At 34.7% G+C, this 22,157-nt stretch overlaps 5 protein-coding genes across 5 annotated transcripts; 3 read left to right on the top strand and 2 right to left on the bottom strand.

Moving 5' to 3' along the window:
• Positions 1–103: 103 nt before the first annotated feature.
• LOC108218407 (protein VACUOLELESS GAMETOPHYTES) lies at positions 104–1,332 on the top strand. The gene has a single exon (XM_017391331.2). It carries the CDS (start codon positions 218–220, stop codon positions 1,139–1,141), a length of 924 nt encoding a protein of 307 aa, XP_017246820.1. The 5' UTR covers positions 104–217; the 3' UTR covers positions 1,142–1,332.
• A 2,134-nt stretch (positions 1,333–3,466) lies between these two features.
• LOC108218405 (ABC transporter G family member 11) lies at positions 3,467–6,868 on the top strand. Its single transcript, XM_017391329.2, has 10 exons — positions 3,467–4,055; positions 4,232–4,521; positions 4,681–4,852; positions 4,948–5,070; positions 5,161–5,289; positions 5,378–5,572; positions 5,663–5,749; positions 5,858–6,130; positions 6,204–6,311; positions 6,412–6,868. Exons 1-10 carry the CDS (start codon positions 3,669–3,671, stop codon positions 6,784–6,786), a joined length of 2,139 nt encoding a protein of 712 aa, XP_017246818.1. The 5' UTR covers positions 3,467–3,668; the 3' UTR covers positions 6,787–6,868.
• An 84-nt stretch (positions 6,869–6,952) lies between these two features.
• On the bottom strand, positions 6,953–11,504 carry LOC108218406 (protein TAB2 homolog, chloroplastic). The gene is made up of 5 exons (XM_017391330.2): positions 10,922–11,504; positions 10,763–10,832; positions 9,318–9,489; positions 7,685–7,828; positions 6,953–7,465 (listed from the first exon to the last, which is right to left on the bottom strand). Exons 1-5 carry the CDS (start codon positions 11,401–11,403, stop codon positions 7,206–7,208), a joined length of 1,128 nt encoding a protein of 375 aa, XP_017246819.1. The 5' UTR covers positions 11,404–11,504; the 3' UTR covers positions 6,953–7,205.
• A 1,055-nt stretch (positions 11,505–12,559) lies between these two features.
• On the bottom strand, positions 12,560–15,084 carry LOC108218028 (uncharacterized). Its single transcript, XM_017390951.2, has 2 exons — positions 14,869–15,084; positions 12,560–13,447 (listed from the first exon to the last, which is right to left on the bottom strand). The coding sequence occupies exon 2, from the start codon at positions 13,396–13,398 to the stop codon at positions 12,700–12,702; it is 699 nt and encodes a 232-aa protein (XP_017246440.1). The 5' UTR covers positions 13,399–13,447; positions 14,869–15,084; the 3' UTR covers positions 12,560–12,699.
• Positions 15,085–21,677: 6,593 nt separating this feature from the next.
• LOC108217209 (RING-H2 finger protein ATL51) lies at positions 21,678–22,157 on the top strand. Its single transcript, XM_017390052.1, has one exon. The coding sequence runs from the start codon at positions 21,678–21,680 to the stop codon at positions 22,155–22,157; it is 480 nt and encodes a 159-aa protein (XP_017245541.1).

Below are 22,157 nucleotides of genomic sequence, written 5' to 3'. Positions count from 1 at the left end.
GACATCCACAAGTCTTCTGAGCAGTCGATAATCTACAATGAGGTTATCAACCACAAATCAGTCAATCCTTGAATCCACTTGTTTATCATAACCGCGTTAATTTACCTGGATATCCCCCTGTCAACCCTCCATAGTCAACCCAAGTTTCTACCAACCACTATATGTACCCAAACACCCAGATTATTGTTCTCAATTCTCTTAGTATCTTGCTTTGAAAATGGGAAAGCTAGAGCATGATCTACAGATCCTCCACTTTAGCCACCCTCATCCTCTAGACCTAAACTCTAATCACCAGACCCTAGTACCAAACAACACGATTTCATCTTACATCTGTGCTGGCTGCAAAGTACCACCAAACAGTTCTGATGATTATATATACTCATGCAATCCATGCAACTTTCATCTCCATAAATCCTGCACTAAATTCCCACAACAGATTACACACACTTCTCATGCTTCTCATCCACTTGCTCTACTCTCTTTATCTGTTTATCCCGGTGGATTATTCAACTGTGACGCTTGTAATCGTCGCGGTAATGGATTCAGCTACCATTGTCATGTATGTGATTTTGATCTCCATGTTGCTTGTGCCTCCATGCCTTTGTCCGTTGAGCATTATGCTCACGTGCATCCTTTGTTGCTGACTTTTAAAAACCCTTACGAGGCCAAGGGCTTTTCTTGTGACATCTGCTCGAAAATCGGGTCTAAGCAGTGGCTGTACAGGTGCGGCATATGTGATTTTGATGCACATATGCATTGCGCCACTGGTGCAATCCAACCTCCGCAGCCACAGGTACAATTCAATCGGGTTCAGGCTACGGTGGTGGCTGGAAGGCCTAGTGGGGGAATGTACGGTAAGATGCAAGGGCAGCAGAGTTTACCGGTGATGAGCACCAGGCCGAGTAATGGTATTCAGAAGCAACAGAGTTATCCAGGTGGTGGTGGATTAATGAGTGCAGCTTTGCAAGGCTTTGTTGAGGGGGCTGCACAACAAGTTGGGCAGAACTTAATGCAGAGTGTGATGGGCGGAGGAGGCGGTGGAGACGGCGGTGATACGACTATTACATCTGTGTATGTTAATGTTGGACCGACGTTGACGGAAATCGATGATTCTGGTGAAGCTGATTGTGAAGATTTTTGAAGAAAAGAAGTATTTAATTTGTTAAATTTATTGAAGAAAAAACTTAATACTATTAAAATGCTGGGAATCAGATAAATCAGCTGTCCTTGGAGATCTAAGACGTTTGTGAAGAATTTTCAGGCATTATATTTTGTAATATTCGATGCAATCTTTTGGATATTGTCTTTATGTATGAAACTTTGATTTAAGTTGCTAGAATTCCGAATGATGCTAAATATGTGGTTCACACTTCTCAAATAGCACGTCGATTTTTCAAACAGCAACATGTTGATATTGATTTTGTTAAAGATACGGACAATAGAACCAGGCCAACTTAACTCGGTGGATATTTAAGGTAATACTACTAGCAAATAGCCGGCGTGAAAGTATTGAATTTGAAATAGCACCGTGATTGTCTAAATAAAAATTGAAATTTATATTTATTATGAATATAATTTATTTTTATTTGATTATATTATCATTTTCAATATATTTATTTAAATTATTGTTATTTACATATAATAAACTTTCTATGAATTAACGTTTGATATTTATTTAAGTTTTGATTTTAATTTTATTAATTATTCTCAAATACATATGTCATGATATGATTTTATTCGTAATGATATGTTTTATTTTAGTAAAATCGTTATGTTGTTTGATGATTTCTAATTCGATGATATCTTAACATTCCTTCGTCTCAAAATAATTTAACAGGGCGTTGAGATTCACTAGAGAAAAGGTTTTAGAAGTCACTATTTTAGATCAAATGAGCCTCAATGTCATTTTCTGGAAAAATGACCCCAACTGTCAATTCAAAACACGACTTGAAGCGGTGTTTTGATTTTCCCGAGTAAAACACAACTTAAAATTGTGTTTTCAGTTTAAAACACAACTTGAAGTCGCGTTTTGAGCTAAAAACACGACTTCAAGTTGCATTTTGAGTTGAAAACACGACTTCAAGTTGCGTTTTTGTTAACACTACATGAAGTTGCGTTTTGAAGTGATAGTTGGGGCTATTTTTCCAGAAAATGACAATAGATGCCTTTTACTACTAAAATGTGACACTTGAAGCCAACACCCGATTCACTACCCTTTCATATAAATTTTTGAAGCTATCAATATTTACTGATGGTGAAAGATGAGGGTGGTTGGCGAGTGTCTAACTATTGTCCTGTAAACAATTTGAGCAAACAACAGAACATCAACAAAATCACTACATGCTTCCATGGAAATTACTTTATTATGAAAAAGAATATTCAGCATCAACAACATATGAATTGTCTTGTACAGTTTTTAATCTTTAACATAATTTAATTTTTTAATTCTTAATTATTTTATATGTTTGTAGGTAAATATTCAATATAACGTTAGTTGGAGTTTTTGTAGACAAAGCTAAAATAACACTATATGCAGTTAGAACACTTGAGAAAGGATTTTATCAAAAGTAATTATGGAAAAGAGTTTTGTCACATATTACAAATCAAAATCAATGTATACCTCTAGATGAGATTACATTATATATAATCTTAAAGGTATAACAACATAAACGGAGAAAGTTTATGATAATTGCGCTCAACTACAAGAGAATTATGAATATTTGTCTATTTTTCAGTTTAATGTCAAAAATGATTTAAAACTCGAGTTTTAAACCAAGACAAACGGGCTCTTACCCTGCTATTACCTCTTGCTGGAACCTACAGTTGAGGTTTATACTGTTATCAAATAAAATGTGTTTTACATACATGATACAAATTTATGAAGGAATATTTATAGTCGTACTAAATCGTAATGCAGAGTATGATTGTAAGATAAGGAAACGAGGGGAGGGTGGGTTTGTAATGAATGTCACCCCACCAGCAACTACCAACAAAACGTATTAAATGCATGAGCATCCCATACCAATAAAACCATCCTACTCCGTTCTTTATCTTTCCATTCATCTTCAACACTCAGCCAAGATAATGAAACTCTATCAATGATGCAAGTCAGGAACATGAATGAGATGCACTGTTTTGTACAGATTTAAATCAAATCATTACTAGTTTGCACTAATTATCACAACAATATTAGTACTTCCTCCGTCCCGGCAAATTATTTACGTCACTGTTTGCACGTATTTTGAGACTTTTATAAAGTGTAGTTTCGTAATGTTTCTTTTTAACTTGTATTTTTAAATAAAAGCTTAAACGTGAAACTTTTATTCAGAAATTCTTTTTTAAAAAAATATTATGAAACTATACTTTACAAGAGTCTCAAAATGCGTGTCAAAAAACATCGTAAAGAATATTGCGGGGACAGATGGAGCAGTAGCATACTGCAGTTGAGGTTTGATGCTATTTTTGCATGCAATTTCTTTACCTAGACTAGACATGTATAAATTGTGTGCATATATTATCATTCCTAGACACATTCTTTCCACTTATCTCTAATCTAGTCAAATTCACAAATTTTGCATTTCTCATACAATTCCCATTTTCTTTCTCCACAAATTTCCCAAATTAAATTTACTCTAGATGTTACTTGATTTATAATAAAAACATTGATCATGTCAAGTTCAAGAAATGATGTAATAATGGAAATAGAAGGACATATGGCGCAGGGGGATAGAATGGTGGTGGGGGGATTGAGTCCCCTGAGTGAAACTCTGTGGAAAGAAAGAGCAAACACAGAGTTTATAGGAGATGTCTCTGCAAGATTGTCTTGGAAAGATCTCACTGTTATGGTCACTCTTAGTAATGGGGAGACTCAGAATGTTTTAGAAGGTTTAACTGGTTTTGCAGAGCCTGGAACTTTTACAGCTCTCATGGGACCTTCTGGTTCAGGGAAATCCACTCTTCTTGATTCCCTGGCTAGTCGCCTCGCCGCGAATGCTTTCCTCTCTGGGAATATTTATCTTAATGGTAGAAAACAGAAGCTCTCCTATGGGACTGCTGTGAGTATTCTTCAACCTCTCCTTATTTCACTATTATATGATCAACTAGTATAATCAGACAATCTAACTATAGGATGCTTTTTCATTTCTGATTCCATCTTAGTTTGTAGCATTATTCATCTTTTTTGATGTAATTGATTAGGAATTTTCTTTTTCTAAAATGGTGAATAATTCAGGCATATGTGACTCAAGATGACAATTTGATTGGTACTCTCACGGTTCGTGAAACAATTTCGTATTCAGCTAGACTTCGGCTGCCTGATAAAATGGCCTGGGAAGAAAAACGGTCACTGGTTGAGAGTACGATTGTTGAGATGGGACTTCAAGATTGTGCTGAGACAGTTATTGGAAACTGGCACTTACGTGGGATTAGCGGAGGTGAGAAGAGGAGAGTAAGCATTGCTCTTGAGATCCTCATGAGGCCTAGATTGCTCTTTCTTGATGAGCCAACAAGTGGACTTGATAGGTGCAAATACCCCTTTCTAGAAGTACTATGTTTGTTTAAAACACACTTCAAATGTAGTTTCTGATAATTCTTTGTCCATGCTTTGTCTGTGGTAATTGTTGATAAGGTTCCTGGTTTAATAGTTATGGTGAATGATTATTAATAATGTGTTGTTGGCAGTGCATCAGCATTCTTTGTGACTCAGACGTTACGCGCTCTTTCTAGAGATGGAAGAACTGTCATAGCCTCTATACATCAACCGAGCAGTGAAGTGTTTGAACTCTTTGATCGACTGTACTTACTTTCTGGGGGAAAGACTGTATATTTTGGTCAGGCTTCGGAAGCATATGAGGTAATTCTTTTTCCAAAATTTACTGTTATTATATTACTACTAATTAGGATATCACAACTTTCTTGTCTGAGTAATTACAACACAAATTTGCACAGTTCTTTGCACAAGCTGGTTTCCCCTGCCCTTCTCTGAGAAACCCGTCTGATCATTTCCTGCGGTGCATCAATTCTGATTTTGACAAAGTTAAGGCTACCCTAAAAGGATCTATGAAACTGAGGGTACTGACTTCTTCTTTTAACACTTCTGATTTCTTATAACTGAGGCTACACAAATTGTTTTTTTGCTTACATATGGTTCTTAATAATCAGTTTGAAGCAAATGATGACCCTTTGGACAAGACTACAACAGCTGAGGCAACTAGAACTCTTACAGAATTCTATCGTTCATCTCACTACTTTTATTCAGCAAGAGAAAAAGTTGAGGCGATGTCTAAACTAGTAAGCGCCCGTTTTATGAAAATCACAATGAGTTGATCAAGTAGCATGAGTAAAGACTTTTTATCTAAATGTGTTATTTGTTGTGCAGAAAGGGACAGTGCTAGATTCAGGAGGTAGTCAGGCTAGTTTCTTGATGCAGGCTTTTACGCTAACCAAGCGCTCTTTTGTCAACATGTCGAGGGACTTTGGTTATTACTGGCTCAGGCTTGTAATCTATATTGTAGTCACAGTCTGCATAGGGACAATCTATTTGAATGTTGGGACTAGTTACAATTCCATTCTGGTACTTTGATATTTTCTCTTCACCTTTTGCATCGCCATTTCTCAAAAATTTCCCTCCTCGTTTAAGTTTTTCACGTGTTAAACTTGCTAGGCAAGAGGAGCTTGTGCATCCTTTGTGTTTGGATTTGTCACATTCATGTCCATTGGCGGATTTCCGTCTTTTGTTGAAGATATGAAAGTGAGTGTAATCCTAAGTGAAAGGTCTACTCAATTCTGTACTTCATTTTTTGTTGCAATTTAATCCTGTCAAGCTCTGTCTGCTGTTGATACTGAATAATTGAAACAGGTGTTTCAAAGGGAGAGATTGAATGGGCACTATGGGGTGGTTGCATTTGTCATCAGCAACACACTATCTGCAATGCCATTTCTTCTGATGATCACATTCATCTCTGGAACAATCTGCTATTTTATGGTCCATCTCCATTCCGGGTTCACTCATTACCTCTTCTTCGTGTTGTGTCTCTATGCAAGTGTCACAGTTGTAGAAAGCCTCATGATGGCTATAGCGAGCATTGTTCCCAACTTCCTCATGGGAATAATCATCGGTGCTGGTATTCAGGTAGTTCTTCTTAATGACTTGATACATTCCTAAAAGATGATTAAGAGTATAATTTTCTTGTTCCATGCTTTAGGGAATCTTCATGTTAGTATCAGGATACTTCAGACTTCCGCATGACATTCCGAAGCCAGTTTGGAGATATCCAATGTCTTACATTAGTTTTCACTTCTGGGCTCTTCAGGTAACTACCTTGTTCAAGCTTTTAAGTGTTTTCATTATCAATTAGTACTGTTTCTGCCTATTCAGAAAGTGATAAAATGTGAACTATGGCACAATAACAGGGACAATACCAGAATGATCTAAAGGGACTTGTATTCGACAACCAGACGCCTGATCAACCAAAAATCCCCGGGGAATATGTATTGGAATATGTGTTTCAGATTGATGTGAATCGATCAAAATGGGTAGATCTAAGTGTCATCTTCAGCATGATTGTCATATACCGCATAATATTTTTCCTGATGATCAAGATCAACGAAGACTTGACGCCATGGCTCAGAGGTTATATGGCGAGACGGAGAATAATGCAGAAGAATGGAGGGCAGAATACAACGGTGGCTCCATATGGCCTCACTCAGTCTCCTTCACTGAGGAATTATGTGGACAATATAGCTACAGGAGGCGGCAGGCGTAGGCAACCACCGAGACGTGTTTAAAGTCTCCGGGGAGTTTTCTGATTTCATACGTTTGTATTCCACTCTAGAAAGTTGACATAGATCATCATCGTAATGTAACATGATTCGAGATTTAATAGTTATGGTTAGACTCATAAACTTCATACAAGAAAGATGAATTACATCTTACATTGGACTCAAGGAGGCATTATCCCAAATATGATTTCCTATCATAATCATGTAATGCATATGGAACAAAAAGTCTTACAATTTCCATTAGCTTCATTCCTCTTCCTTGTAGCAACTCACTAGAATTTTGCCTTAAAGATTTACACACCTCGGGAGTCAAAACTAAAGTATCCCCTTAAGATTCGAAACTCCTATGAGAACCCAAGGCAAGTGTGAATATTAACAAGTAAGCGTGATGGACATTTTTCTATATAATTTTACTAGACACTAAACTATACAGATGGTGGCGGCAAGTCTAACAGGAGCCAAAACCCCACACAATCATCTGAATCCAAGTCATCTTGAATTGCAAGGAAATGCAAGCCTCCGCATGCCTTTTTTGCTGCTTCCCAAGCTTCAGCTTCGTTTGTACTTTCTGGTGTTTTCTTATATGAAGCATAGATGTAGCGAGTGGCAATGCCAACTGATAAAATCAAGCTAGCTCGTGCTACATCAGCTTCGATTGAACACACTTCTAATCCATTCATCCAAGCTGCAGCCATAAGCAATGAGGTCAACTTGGGGATGATATAAATTAAAGATGTAAAGCATGATTCACATCACACTTAAAAGTTAAAACTGAAGCATCAGACGAAATTGAGATGAAAGTTAATACATTAAAATCATTTAGAAAAAAAATCATATCCTTTTAACGATAAACGAAGGCTGATTTTTGACAATAGGTACAAGTAGTGGGAAAAGAAAAACCAACCTGCTAATGGTTGAGCACGTGAAGATGAGACAGCTAATCCAGGAACTAGAGCCTCGTCATCGATTTCAATCCCAAGCAGATCCAAATCCAGACTTGCTCCAAAGGCAAATGTCGTCTGTAAGGATAAGACCTCCTTTTTAACATCTGAAACGGTAATTATTTCATTAATTTAACTTCAACAAAACAATATAAATGTTTGCAATGAGCAAAGTAGACTACAGAATAAGGTGGGCTACGATCAAAGTAGTATAAAATCAAGTCAGCAGCCAGCACCTAAAAATATAATTATACGCATGAACATTTAATTATTTAGCTGGTTGGGTTTATGTATGTTGGGGGTAGTAGTCTGTTGTTGGGAGTCCCACATCGGTTGTGGGAGAGGCATATTAAACATTATTAGTATGAGCAGTTTTGGGGTGTGCCCGAAAACAAATCTGTGCGGGCTTGGCTCAAAGTGGACAATATCAATACTCCCTCTATTCCAAAATTATAGCCGCTATGATTTTTAGCACGTAATTCGAGGTGTAAAGAAAACATATTCCTACACATGATATTTCAAATTTATTTTTTCTGAATAATAGTTGAACATCTATATGTTTATTCAGAAACAAAAAATTGGAAAATAATGTGTAGAAATACAATTTTTTTTGCACCTCAAAGTATGTGCAAAAAGTCAAAGCAACTATTGTTTTGGAATGGAGGGAGTATTATTGTGGAGTTAAGGCTTAACAGACCCAACATCTCAGTATTGTTTTCATGTCTAGACCATCCTAAGTTCAAGGATTTATTAAGGTGGGCGGCCACTGATTCCCCAACAAAAATCAGCGGTCGCCCACTGATTCTTTCAAACTACATCCAATGTATAGATATCAAAGAGGTAGGAAATTGTGATGCTGTGTTCTTTCAAACTATATCCAATGTATAGATATCAAAGAGTTATGGACAATGTTGGGAAGAAACTTTGGATATTTGGCTTTGTGACTGTGTATGCTTAGGCTGTAGAGATGACCCCACAGCTAGAAAGATGAAAACTGTCAACACTCATAGCAGAAGACTTTCGTGAAAACTTACTTATCTGAGTTTAATCACTATGAAAGGAACAAAATCTTGGTTTGTGTGTATGATATGTAAATTAATTAGTCATTGATGAGTCGGTGTACAGTTGGCAACATAATATTCTCTGTGTACAATATCTAATGCACTCTTAATGACATACAGTATCCGATATTTAATGTAATATAGCAACCCCCATTACGATTATTTAGCTCCGCCACAAGCCATATACTATGAGTGTCCTAATACTATCATTCCTCATGACTTTAATATCACTAACTTGTATTAAGATGCTAACATTATCTAAAGTACTCTTACAGCGTCTACACATAATTGCAAAGCCTTTCTATGTCCTTTGCAATACTCTCACAAATCCTTTGTGTATAGTTGATTTAAAAACTCTGTAGATAACTAAACGAAATCGTATGTGGAGTACACAGGATTAAACCCAAGCATCCAAGTAAGGAAAAAAAAAAGTCAAATGCCTGAAACAGGCGACTTTATTTAACACCAATATATGCACTTTTTCAGATAAATTATCTCAGTACATATCCTCTTATTTAGAGGTTTAACTGTTTACCTGAAAAAGGTAACTGAACGAATGCCCATCTATCTCCATATAAGTTATCAGGAAGATTCATCGGAAATGGGTTGTCTAGTGCCAGGAGTGGTTTGGCTCCTTTCTGAAAACCAGGATGTCGCATATATACAGTTTCATATCGATCCTCAAGCCAAAGAAGTAGCGATAAGCACTGAAGTGTTAGAAAACAACTGTAAATACAAATTCAAATGTGTACGTATATTGGATTTATTGTTTAAGAACATTGTACATCTTTTTTATTTTTTTGACAGAAAGAACATTGTACATCTGATGTGTAAAGGCATATGCATATTGCATAACACACTAGAGTTTTGGTGTTCCTAATAATCAACAAAACTTAGTAGATGAGAAACACCGGAAACACTATTTAAAGCACAAATTATAATTGGAATTTAGTCTCTATGCACAAAACAGAGTAATACTGAATAAAGCAGGACAAATAAATATGCTATCAATATTAATATTGATAGCATCAAGATCAATTAACAAGAAGTATTGGGGGCTAGTTCTCCAGAAATCTCAAGGTGTTGAAAAAAACCACTGCTTGGATTTTATATAAAAAAAAACCACCTCATGTTCCAAGCTCTATCTAGGGATTGGGATCAAAGAGTGGAACCCCTGGGGCCCATGAGCATATACTTGGTGTCCTAATATAATATTTGGGAGTACTGGGACTCGAACATTCAATCACTCGATATACCTAAGAATACCATTTTACCCTCCAACTCTTCAGATACCTTACGGTGTTGGGGAAATCAATTAACTGACTGTTACAAGTCTTTTGACAAAAAGCCTACGAAGGCATGTAGTAAATAATCAAAACACTATAAGTCGTCCATGCATGACTTTATAAGTTCTATGTGACTATGCCAGCGCTGTTAACCATATCTCTAGGAACATTTAGATGGGTTGCCGATAGAGTCAACTTGACCCCGATACCTCTGAAGAGTTAGAAATCAACTTGGTCTATAAAGTTCAGAGCATTGGGGAACTTTAGCTACCTTAATACATTATCTACTGAGTTCCGCTTAAATTACCAGCTGGCCCACTAGGAAGTTAGTGAAATATGTGCATCCAACTTTACTTGAAACACAGTTATCAAGTTCAGTTCTGTAATTATATACAATTTTGTAAAAGATGGCAACAGAGCTACTTTAATAATGATAATACTATAATGAGCTCTTGGTCTAGCATTGACACATTGCATGCTAAACATGAGAAGCATCGAGAGTACTGAGTAATTGTTCCAGTGATGCATAAGCTATACTTTCATCTCTGAGATACTAAGCAATAGACATCTCATTCGCATATTGGATCATGGCATCACATTTCAATTACCTCTGCTACTTTCTGGAGCAATCTTATCATAACCCGCTTACTTGTAAACAGACGAAAATAATGAAATGAAATACAGCGATACACACCCGTTTACTTGCAATAGGCTTTATAGCAAGCTCTTTACATGCTTTTGAGATAATTGTTTGCATCTGGGACCTATAAAACAATCAAAGCCCATCATTTCATATCACTCTTAAACAAATTTAAACCAATATAAATGTTATAAGAATCAAAATGAAAAATACCTGAAAAATCGAATTTTTTCGGGCAAGGGCACATCCAATTCATCACAAACAGATTCAATAGCATCTTTGAGAGTAACACTATTAATAACATTATTAGGGAAGAACTTTGTATACTGAAGAGACAATGAATTATCACAAACCACAAGCTCCCATATCTTCTTTCCTCTAATATCAAGAATGGGCCTTGAACAAAAATCCAACTCCCACTCTGTAATGCTATCCGGGTCGGCTTCCGGGTCAAGATACCTCAATTCTGCAGTTGGGTCATCCAGTAATTCATCATCATCAGTCTCCAGTGGCACTGAAACTGGACTTTCAGATACTAAAATGGGTCGGGGTTTTCTTGGATTATTGATGGGTTTTGATGATAAAAATGGGATTTTTATGGATTTTACAAGAGAAGAAGAGAAGAGAGAGATGGGTTTGTGAGATTGGACAGTTGGGCGCTTGATGTTTATGGCATTGAAGCTTAAACTTGCCATGGGAGTTGCAGGGGGAAGGAAAGTTAAAAAACCTGTTGGGCTGCTTTATCACCACATATCCGTTGTACTTCACTTAGAATGATGATGATATACACGGCAAGGGTTCAAATATAAAATTAACAAAATAAATAATTTATAACTTTTGTCGAACACTGCTATAGTCGAGAAGCATGGTTTTAGAAAATTCGGGACATGATTTGTTGGGATTTATCGAAGATTAATTATTTTAAATAAATCAATTTTTTTAGTCAAATCAAAATGTAATCGATAACTCGGAGCTAAATCAAAATATAATCGATAAATCAGTGATTTTTTTTGATAAATTCAAAAATTTTAAAATAGAAAAGATGTGAATGAAAATGAAAGTAACACAATGAAATTTGAACTATAATTTTGTTGACCATTTAATAATTACGTTTCTTCTACCATTTTATCTCTATCACCTTAACTAAAATTCTAGCATTCTCTTATGTGAAGTATTATTTCTTATTATACCTATTTTCTAAAAAATCTCATCGTACAAAATTTGTATTCACTCATTCTTTTTCAAAATCCTCCATGTTACCACTACAAAAAAAGAGATGAGAAAACCGATCGTCCAAAATGGCCGATTACATCCATATACGATCGGTTTAGGCATATTGGACGTGTTTAACTGACACTTTTTTCATGTTAGATTTTATCACAACACTTCTTTTCTATCGATCGGTTCTATGCGATCGATTTTATCTTTTTATTTTATGTACAATATTATTTCTTTTCATTTTATTCGTTACATTCAATTTCATTTCATTTGGTTGAACCAAACACAAGTTCATCGTTCCCCCATGAAAATGCGAAGAAATGTGACGCATTTTCACAGGGGAACGATGAATTGCTACCCCTAATTAATTAATTAACTTCTTTTCAAATTTAATCAAAACCAATTCTTATGATCATGTACACCTGCTCGGTTTTGTAGCTTTTAGTCAGATTACTGCAATCCATGCAAATTTTAAATTTATCCATTTCGAATAAATTTTTTATGCTTTGATTGAAAAATAATAGTAATTTAAACGGTGAGAAATCGGATATTCCAACTCTATAAATCTATTATAAATATATAGATCATCACTAATCACAGAAAACCAATTTATTTTAAATACCTCAACACCAGTTACAGAAAATAATTTTACTACTCGATCGAGTAAACACACAGGAGTGACAAGAACAAACAAAATTCCAAAGGACTTAAAGCACAGGCTTATTGTTTGAAATAAAACAGAATCACTCCATAACTGCAATAAGCTGCTCACATCATGCCAACGCAGCCTGAATCACCAAAACAAAGAGAAACATGAAGAAAAACACAAAAAAGCCTATAGGATCATTTTCAACTGGCATTGGTGGTGCTGATGGAGTGTAATCCGGAGCCGGTAATGGAATCCCTATAGAAATACCCTCATGCGGAGGCATGTATACGGAATTTGTTCTGCAACCATGACAGTACTCCACCTGCTTCCCCTGATTTCTTTGACAATGAGATTTATAGTTACCATGAAAATCACAGTAATTATTCGTCGCATGTTCACCATTCTTATGTGCAGCATTCTCGTCCATGATTGTTGAACAGGATCCAGTTTTGCCATCTTTTTTGTACTTTAACTTTATCCCATCTTTTGTTAGGTCAACAGTCTCAAAGTTTTGAAGTTTGGACAGTTTCTCCAATCTATCCACTACTTGATCATTAATAGTCAAATTCAGCGAGTCCCTTAGATTAATCCTAGGCCCGAACACCTGTTCAGATTTTATCCCCTTGTTCCAGAGGATCTTTATAAGTCTTTTGGGATCTATGGTACCCAAAATTGTAATCTTTCCTATTTCTGTTGGATCTATAGAAATTCTGTGCACCCCGGGAATATCTTCCAGTAATTTCTCCAATTCTATTTCAGCAGCCAGGCTGTGAACATTGGTCTTTAGAATGAAAGTCTCTGCACCAACAGCTGGTTGATCCATCTTAGTAATAAACAAGTTGTCTTGTAACCTACTTCCGTGCTTTCAGTTTCTGGAATAAATTCACATATAGCATAACAAGTATTAGCGTTTAAATTATTAAACAAAATGTAAACCAACAAATAAAATTACAGTTCAATAAAGAAAGAACAAAAAAAGAAAGCAATTACAAACCAGCATATGAGGTGGAATATCATCATATTTTCGACAGGAAACAATTTTGACCAAAATGGTGGATGGGAAAACTTCTGCTTTTCATTGGCAAAAACAATTTCAATGATAGACGAATTGGTCAAAAATATGTTTAATCTAGACAATTATTATTATTATTATTATTTTCCGATCCAAAGCAATGTACAAGAGGGGATCAACTGCTCACACCTATGTTCCTACACCAGAACTATAAGACTGATTGGCAAGGTGTGTACTTACATACTAGCTATAAAAATATATACCCCTCTTCACACATGATAAAGTTTCAGGTTACTAATCAAAGGAGAAGGGAAGTGATATAGATTGATTGCTGCATTTGACTTTTTACAATCTTGAAACACTAAGGTTGTCTTCACTTGGATGGAATGGAATGAGGGAAGAATGAAATGAAAGTTGTATTATAGATTGTCAATGATTAGTAAAATTGTTTATAATTTTCATTCCTTCAACCATTCCATTCTAACTATTTTAACTAAAAATCTAACCCATATGTTTTGAAAGGAATGTTCATTCCATTTGTTCATTATCTTTTCCTATCATCTTCTTCATGAAAAGTTTTAACTCGCTCATATTCAATCATTATTGCCTCATACTTTCTTCTTTCTCCATAAAACTTGTCTATATATTTTCATTTCATTCTCCCCTCATTCCATTCCATTCTATGTAAGTGAACGCAACCTAACATATATATCGTATATATTCTATTGTTTCTATACTTCCTATCTATCAAACAATAGAAGTCATAAAACATATAATTAAACACAAGAGGAAAACCGATCGTTAAGTCAAATATGATGCCTACAAATACATAGTAAGATTGATGATCTAAATATTTCTAAGAGCAAGTTATAGGTCATTAAATAATCAAAATCTCTATAAAATGAAAACAACAAACAAGAAAGGATATAAATATATAGTGATTTAAAAATGTTTGACCCAGATCTATATAATCCAACATGGTTATACACCGTGCAAGTTTAAGTTGACCATAAATTTCATACATCATGGAAAGCATAATAGGCAACATATTCTCGATAGAATTATAAAAATGATCAAGAAAGGATTGAGATCCTTCCTATACACCACGACCCAGATCAGTACGATCTGATCTTTAAACAAAAGTCTAATAGAGATCTATTAAATCTAACATGGCCTGAACTAACACATGCATACACATGCTAATATTGAAAAAAGTTCAGAAGTTTATCAAGATCGAAGTGTGTGAAACTGTAATTAACGAGAAAAAGGACTAGAACAAACCGTGGGAGATTATTGCGTGCAGCTGGCTTGTGCTTGACCTCCTGGATCAAGGAGGCGTCGGAGATTCAGGCCGGCCGGCTTGTGATGCTTGATCTTCATCATAAATATGCCATATTGCTTGTACTCGTTGATAAAGGAAACTTAAGCTCTATAATATAGATTCAGAGCAGAAAAGGGGTAACTATTTATAGGGCAAATAGAAGGCTGCTAGGGTTTCAGGATTAGTAGCTAGCTAGTGTTTATTTGTACTACACGTAATCGGATAAGAATTCAAGATCTTAACTTGCGAAGTAAGGTTTTAGTAAGTTTTTGCCGAGTAACCTTCGGTTTTCAAATTGAATTAATAGATATATTTGGTAATCACTCATGTTTATTTTGTACTATTAATGGAATTTTAATAAATCAGACAATTGTTTATGCTATTTATTTTTTGATTACCCTTTGTTAATAACCAAAATCTATCTTTCGCGGACAAAAAAAGAAAAAAAAATCTATCTTTGCGGAGCTACTAGCACTAAAATTTGGTTATCACAATTTATTTTATTTATTCATTTATAAAACTAATATAATTATTACATTTCCATAACAACTACAAATTCTTCAACTAGAATCAGATTATCATAACTTTTTACTGAAGTTTGTACTAAAATATTCCAAAATTTGATTAATGCAGTGTATTATTGACGTCATAAATAAATAAATATATAAGTTCTATGATGTATATCCTAACCGACATGACAAACATAACACGGAATGAATGTTGAAAAAACAGGTTTAACTGTTTGAATAGGAGAATGATGATGTACTTGCGAGCTACGCGCGCTTGTGCTTTGTAACTCCCGTCCATCTTATTTGGACTAATCACTCCTAAACTATAGTTAAGCATCAACAAAATTTTAATATTTGAAAGGGTAGGTTTGGTAATATAACTCTCCACCCGAACCCAATTTTAAATTGAAAAAACAACTTCGTGATATATACCCATTGACGTTTGACTCCGTATTTAGAAGCTTCCCGTTACATGTAGCTAGCACACACGTATTCCTTGTAATTAAAAAGTTGAGCAAAGAAAGGTGTTTTCTTTTTTTTTTTTTTTTTTTTTTGACAAAATGCAAATTCATTCCATTAAATTAAAACAAATCTAGTCGGGACAAATCCCCAACTAACAATGCAATCAGGTTGATAAACAATAAAACGAGCCAAACAAATAGCCGCATTGTTTCCAGACTGCTTAACAAACTGAATCCAAGGATTCTTGAAATTGAAAATGAATATAAAGGCTTCTCGAGTAATCCAGCCAACATCAATCCTGAAAATGGTAACTTCACAATTGACCTTCACAATAGTTCCATGGCTGTTGCGGTGTTCATGATACAGAATCACAGATATCAACGCGCGCATTCGAACAAAAATAATGATATACTTCCTCCGATTTAAAATATAATTTGTTTGAATTTTCGACACGCACTTTTAAGAACATCTGCGATTGGATCGATTATAATCATTTGCTAAGTTTGTTAAATTATACGTGTAAGGCATTATTTAAAATTTAATGAACCTGCAAGATATGAAATTGATAATATTGATTGACTATAATTCAAAAATAGTATGTTATTAATATATTAAATTGTTATAAAAGATATATTACTTTAATATAATAATAAATGATGTGTAATCTTTTTACAGAATTTTTACAGCATGAATTTTGACAAATATAATCATCCATAAGAGATTGACTAAAATTATAGATGATAGTTGGAATGTGATATAGTCAGGATATTGACTATATTTTTTATTTTTGATATGTCAACTTACTTTTTAGCTAAAAATTTTCCTGGTTGGGTTGCTCTAAGTTTTTTAATCGCATAGTTAAAAGTATTATTTTTAACTTTTTTTTTCTAAATTAAAATATATAATTAATATTATAATTTAACAAAACAAAATTTTAGAAATAATAATTTTAATAATATGATCAAAGGACATAAGAATGTGTGCCAAAAAGTCACATGACCTATATTCAGACAAGGGGAGTACTATCTTCTTAAATAAATATTTTAAATGTATTGTTTATTGGACTTATAATCTCTTATTATTTAATTATATTATTATTTATTCAATATACTTATTTCAATTATTATTATTTAAATATAAAGTTTTTATGTATGAAAATTTTATCGTACATGTAAAGTTTCATTCTTACTAAAAAATTATTTCCAAATACATGTCATGATATTAATTTATTTTATAATGATACATTTTATTTTAATAAAATTATTATGTTGTTTTATGATTTATAAAGTATTGGAAAAAATCTTCATCACCAACAACTATAAGTTCGCTTGTGGGGTCTTTAATATTTAATAAAATTTAAAATTCTCAAATTGTAATACTTTAGACGTCTAATAGATAATTGTTAAGTGTAAAGCTATTTAGATTTATTTTGATATAGTAGTAATACTTGTTCCAATAATTATTTGATAAAATAATATTGAAGTCTAACGGAGTTTTCAAGTTATATAACTTAATATCAAAATTAATTTGTTATAAAATATTTTTGATGATGTATAAGGACTCCTTTGTTTATTAGAATTCTGAAATATGATGGGAATTTAGTAGAGTTGGTTCGTAAATTAAATTATTTTAGTTTAAAAAATTAAAACGAATAGTTTTGTTGGCAATGTAATTTTGTTGATGGAATAATCGTTGCATTACAAAATCCTAACTAATATGAAAGTTTGACGGACTATTAGTCATAACTTCTATTCAAAACGAATTTGTTATCAATTTTTTTTGACAATATCTTGTGTTTGAGTCGTCATGTTACTATATGTATTTTCAATTTACATATGTATTGTTTAATTAATTCGTTAAAGATTATATAAATTCTTACATTCAGTAATTACATGTTTATGTTGCTATTTGGATTATAGGAAACAACCGAGCATTGATCTAAGAAATTTAGGGAAGTTCTGCATGTAAGTCATTATGTATATTTAGAAGAACAGGCTTATGACTGGGATGTTTTCATCTATGGAGAACTACATTGTTATCAGATAATAATCTTCCAATTCAGATATTAATTTTCATCTTTTATGGACTAAGAGTCCAAAACTGTAGCCATTAAGATAACAAGCTTAGCTTATATCTGGACATTCATTTCAGAGGCAATGCCACAATGAGCTCACTTGGAGTCTAAGAGCCCGTTTGGCGGAGTTTATGACTTATGACTTAACGCGGCTTATGACTTAACGTAACTTATTTGATAAGCTGACATCTGTTTGGGTAATTTCGACTTATGAATAACTAATGGGTTATTAAAAATATAATAATAAAAATAAAAGTAACCTATGAGTAACTTATGACTTGTGGGTAATTTTTATCAAAGAAAAGTTTAAAAAAATTAAGTCACTGAAAAAAGTAACTCAAATTAACTTCTGGCTTTAAGTCAGCTTCTCGCTTATTTCTGATTTTAAGCCGACTTCTGACTTATTACACACACAGACATTTTTCAGCTTAAAGCTGAAAACAACTGTAAGTCCCTAGCTGGGACAAACACGCTCTAAAAAAGCTGAGTAAATATAATGGAATCCTATCTGTAGCATGTACCTAATGTGAAATTGGAATTTGGAGCTCCATGGTTAGCTCAGTTGTTAAGAACAGTGGCAGTTATCATGCAGACCAAGGTTTGACTCCCTCGGGAGATACTTGGCACGCTTGCCCTTAGAGCAAGTTCAACAGCGCCCTATTTAGTGTCCTAAGTCATAATATAGGGCATTTGATGAAAAAACTTGATCCAACAATGTCTTAGTGATGCCCTATATCACTAGGACAACCCATTCAAGCCCTATTTTTGAGGCACTCTTTCTCCTTGTCCTATCCCATATTTTATAATAAATTCTTACCAACACTCTCTTCCTCTCTCTTTTTTATATTATGTTTTAATGATGAAAGTGAACTTTTAATAATAAAATATTAAACATATAGTGGGGTTAATTATCAAATAGATCACTTATTCTAGCCCAATGTATCATCCGCATCACTGCGAAATTTTTGGTCTCACTTAAATCACTCAACACACTGATGGTTGCATTCCATTAAATTAAATTAAAAAACTAACGGGAGCAGTGAGGTGGAAAAGTAACGGCTACTTCTGCTGACTGTATATTCCACTTTACTTCATTCCCCAATAAACATCACTTCATTCCCTAGTAAACATAAGTTTGTGTAGTGTATTCGGGGTTTTAGACCTGTACGTGAACTAAACGCTTAATACTACTTTCTAGCTTTATTAATGTAAAATCTTTTGTCACATTTTTTATATTTGACACTCCTCCTTGGTTGCTGCGATGGTTGATCACCTTGCTCAGAATCCTCATCCTCTTCTAAATCCTCTTCATCTTCAAAAATAACAGCTTCTTTTGCCGGACATGACTTGTAGGAATAACCTCTTCTGAATTATAACTGGAGGCCATATGACATAACCTGGAACAAGGCTATACCTCAGGAATTCGTTATACATGATTTGTAGGAATTTTTTTTAGTTTATTTGTTAAGTTTAAACTTATTTTATTCCTGCAATCCACGTAAGCGCCATGTCACCTGAACTTAACAGAAAAAGTTAACTTTAACGTCTTTTTTAATTTGATTTAACGGCATGAAACCGTTAGTCTGTTGAGTGGTTTATGTGAGACTAAAAATTTCACAGTGATGCGGATGATACATTGGGGTGGAATAAGTGATCCATTTGATAATTAACCCTATAGTGAAAATAAGGCACATTGTTGGAGTTGAAGTTAGTAGTATATGTCCTAAACTACTAGGACATAATTTTTTATATTATATTTAGTGCTCCGACTAGGACACTGTTGAACTTGCTCTTAGTAGTTGAGTCCGGATTTACCCGGTTGTTGGTAGGGGCAGTCCATAACCCGAGGTTTGATATCCCGCGTTCACTAGAAAATTGATTCTGGCACGGAGACTGATAAGAAACAGTAATTTGCCTGTTGGTATTGTAATTTTGCTCCAATAGTATTAACTATCAGGTACTTTGTAACACATCAAGAGAATCCTATCCTTTTTTTTCAAGAAACTGTGTTATAGATATGATGCCTTTTGGTATTTGAAGTTGGGGTTTCCTACATTGGTTTACTGAGGCGGCTTTTGGTTCACGGTTAATGAGCCCAGTTAACGGGAATCAAAATCTCAAACGCATGTGTTGGTGTTTGGATTAGCAAATTTGTGACCTGGAACGCGAAGCCCAATCCCACCTGGAGGATAAATAATTCCTTACACTCCCCTAGGATATCCATTCCAATACCCTTCATTCTCATTCCCAATTTCCATTCACACCCACGATCCAAACACACCCTTGAGATTGTTTCTGCAGAATTCAAATGTCAATCCATATATGAATGATTTATTTGCCTGCAGTGTACATTGGAAAACTTAGAAGGTGTTTCGTTCATGGTTAATGAGCTCAGTTAACGAGAATCGGAATCTCAAACCCATGTGTTAGTGTTTGGATTGTCAATTTTGTGACATGGAGTGAGAAATTCAATCTTACTTGGAGGGTATATCATTCCTTACACTCCCCTTCGGATACCATTCTCATACCCTTCATTACGATTCCCGATTCCTATTCTCACTCACGATCCAAACATCCCCTTAGTTTCAGGGTTAATATATCCATTACCTTCATATGGACTTCATGGTACAGATCCCAGGCCTGTGCAGATATTCAAGTTAATAAAAAAGTGGACGTTTCTTGTGAGAAGTATATATGAAATTATCATCTTATGGTTGTCATTTCGACCACATGAGATAAAAGACCTTTAGACATTACTTCGAAATTTGAGTGTAGCCCTTTAAAATCAACCCGGCATTGAACCTTTCTACGAATCCATTTGCCCTGAAATTTTGCAATCGGTGGTTTTTTTTTGGTCATGGAAAGAGAACAAAGATCCAACTCCTAATTTGCAGAAGTGCAGATATTCTGTGCATTGCCTACCTACTTAGGTTCTGCAATTCTCAGTCCAAGCAATTACAAGAGTTTATATATGCTCTGATTGTTAATTTAGATAGGAAACCAGATTGCATGGTCACTGGAATGAATGACTAGCTAGCACCACATACATTATCGTTAAAACGGTTGGAGGCTTTACATGTCTAGTACTTCTTTAAAAGAGTGCCCGGATCAGAGGTATTCATCATACTAATCTACTAAAGGTGAGTTGATGGTTGATGTATATATGTGGAATGTGTTGTCGAGGAATGTATAGATTGAGAGGGTAACTCACAGGTTGCTGTATGATCACAATAAATTGAAAGGAGCTGTAGTGAATTGACTAATGTCTGGCAATACACAAGATTAAAGGTGTATGGTCATTTTCTGCTAATGTTACAAGTCTGGTTAGTAGAAATTTTAATAACGCAAATTTTCATAAAAGAAGAATTCCAGTGTCAGATTACTAGAGTCTAAACTTGGGATCCTGAATACGATTTCTTCCATGAATGTTAATTTTCTTATAATTTCCATATCTTAAGAAAGCTAGTTCTGCTGGTGCTGTACAATTATGTTTACACATTAAATTTGAAAAGGCTATTTCCAGGAATATAAGCATGCAATAAGTCCAACCTCCTAACTGGTTGGAACAAAAAATGTACAAACAGACTTGTTGAAAAACAGTATCCATCAAAGTGAGTAAAACAATGCTGTATCTTGTAATCACCGTCGCTTAACAATAAAGCTCTCTCGAATCCAAACATGAAGATCTATTCGGAGTTAAATTGCCTTTCCAGTTTATTCCATCATGACATTCCTCAATGATCATAAGTTTTTCTTCTTTGCATTCGGATGTGCTGCTTTCGTAGTCACCATGTACCACTGTCTCCTTTCTATTTTCTGCCATCCCCGACAACATGACTTCAATGATCAACCGCAACAAGCTACAGGCCTAGGCGAGGTGGACATTCGTAGCATCCCTACTCATAAATACACAACAAGTAACAAGAGTCCCAAAGAAGAGTGCGCCGTGTGCTTGAGTGAGTTTGAAGACGGTGAAGATCTGCGAACTCTGCCAAAATGCTTGCACACATTTCATGTAGTTTGTGTAGACTTGTGGCTCTATTCACATACAAATTGCCCAACATGCCGGACTGATGCTGCCCCAGAAATGCATCAACTTCAACAAACTGGAACAATTAATTCCAGTTCAAGTGGAGGAGTTGCAATTAATCTGGTTTCTTCTAGGCTGTCACAAGATTTGGAGGCACAACATGCTGCTGTATGA

Source organism: Daucus carota, chromosome 4 (genome assembly GCF_001625215.2).
Source record: "Daucus carota subsp. sativus chromosome 4, DH1 v3.0, whole genome shotgun sequence".
In the NCBI taxonomy this organism is placed as follows: Eukaryota; Viridiplantae; Streptophyta; class Magnoliopsida; order Apiales; family Apiaceae; genus Daucus; species Daucus carota.
The sequence above is the reverse complement of the archived record's forward strand: the minus strand, read 5'-3'. Positions and strand labels throughout refer to the sequence as shown.

Excerpts from the sequence above, each read along its gene's own strand:
- LOC108218407 (XM_017391331.2), top strand. The coding sequence starts at position 218 with ATGGGAAAGCTAGAGCATGATCTACAGATCCTCCACTTTAGCCACCCT.
- LOC108218405 (XM_017391329.2), top strand. The coding sequence starts at position 3,669 with ATGTCAAGTTCAAGAAATGATGTAATAATGGAAATAGAAGGACATATG. Across the intron at positions 5,573-5,662 it reads CTAGTTACAATTCCATTCTG|GCAAGAGGAGCTTGTGCATC; the intron begins GTACTTTGATAT and ends TAAACTTGCTAG. Across the intron at positions 5,750-5,857 it reads CTTTTGTTGAAGATATGAAA|GTGTTTCAAAGGGAGAGATT; the intron begins GTGAGTGTAATC and ends TAATTGAAACAG.
- LOC108218406 (XM_017391330.2), bottom strand. The coding sequence starts at position 11,403 with ATGGCAAGTTTAAGCTTCAATGCCATAAACATCAAGCGCCCAACTGTC. Across the intron at positions 9,490-10,762 it reads AGCCTATTGCAAGTAAACGG|TGCTTATCGCTACTTCTTTG; the intron begins GTGTGTATCGCT and ends CTAACACTTCAG. Across the intron at positions 7,829-9,317 it reads CGTTCAGTTACCTTTTTCAG|ATGTTAAAAAGGAGGTCTTA; the intron begins GTAAACAGTTAA and ends TTACCGTTTCAG.
- LOC108218028 (XM_017390951.2), bottom strand. The coding sequence starts at position 13,398 with ATGGATCAACCAGCTGTTGGTGCAGAGACTTTCATTCTAAAGACCAAT.
- LOC108217209 (XM_017390052.1), top strand. The coding sequence starts at position 21,678 with ATGACATTCCTCAATGATCATAAGTTTTTCTTCTTTGCATTCGGATGT.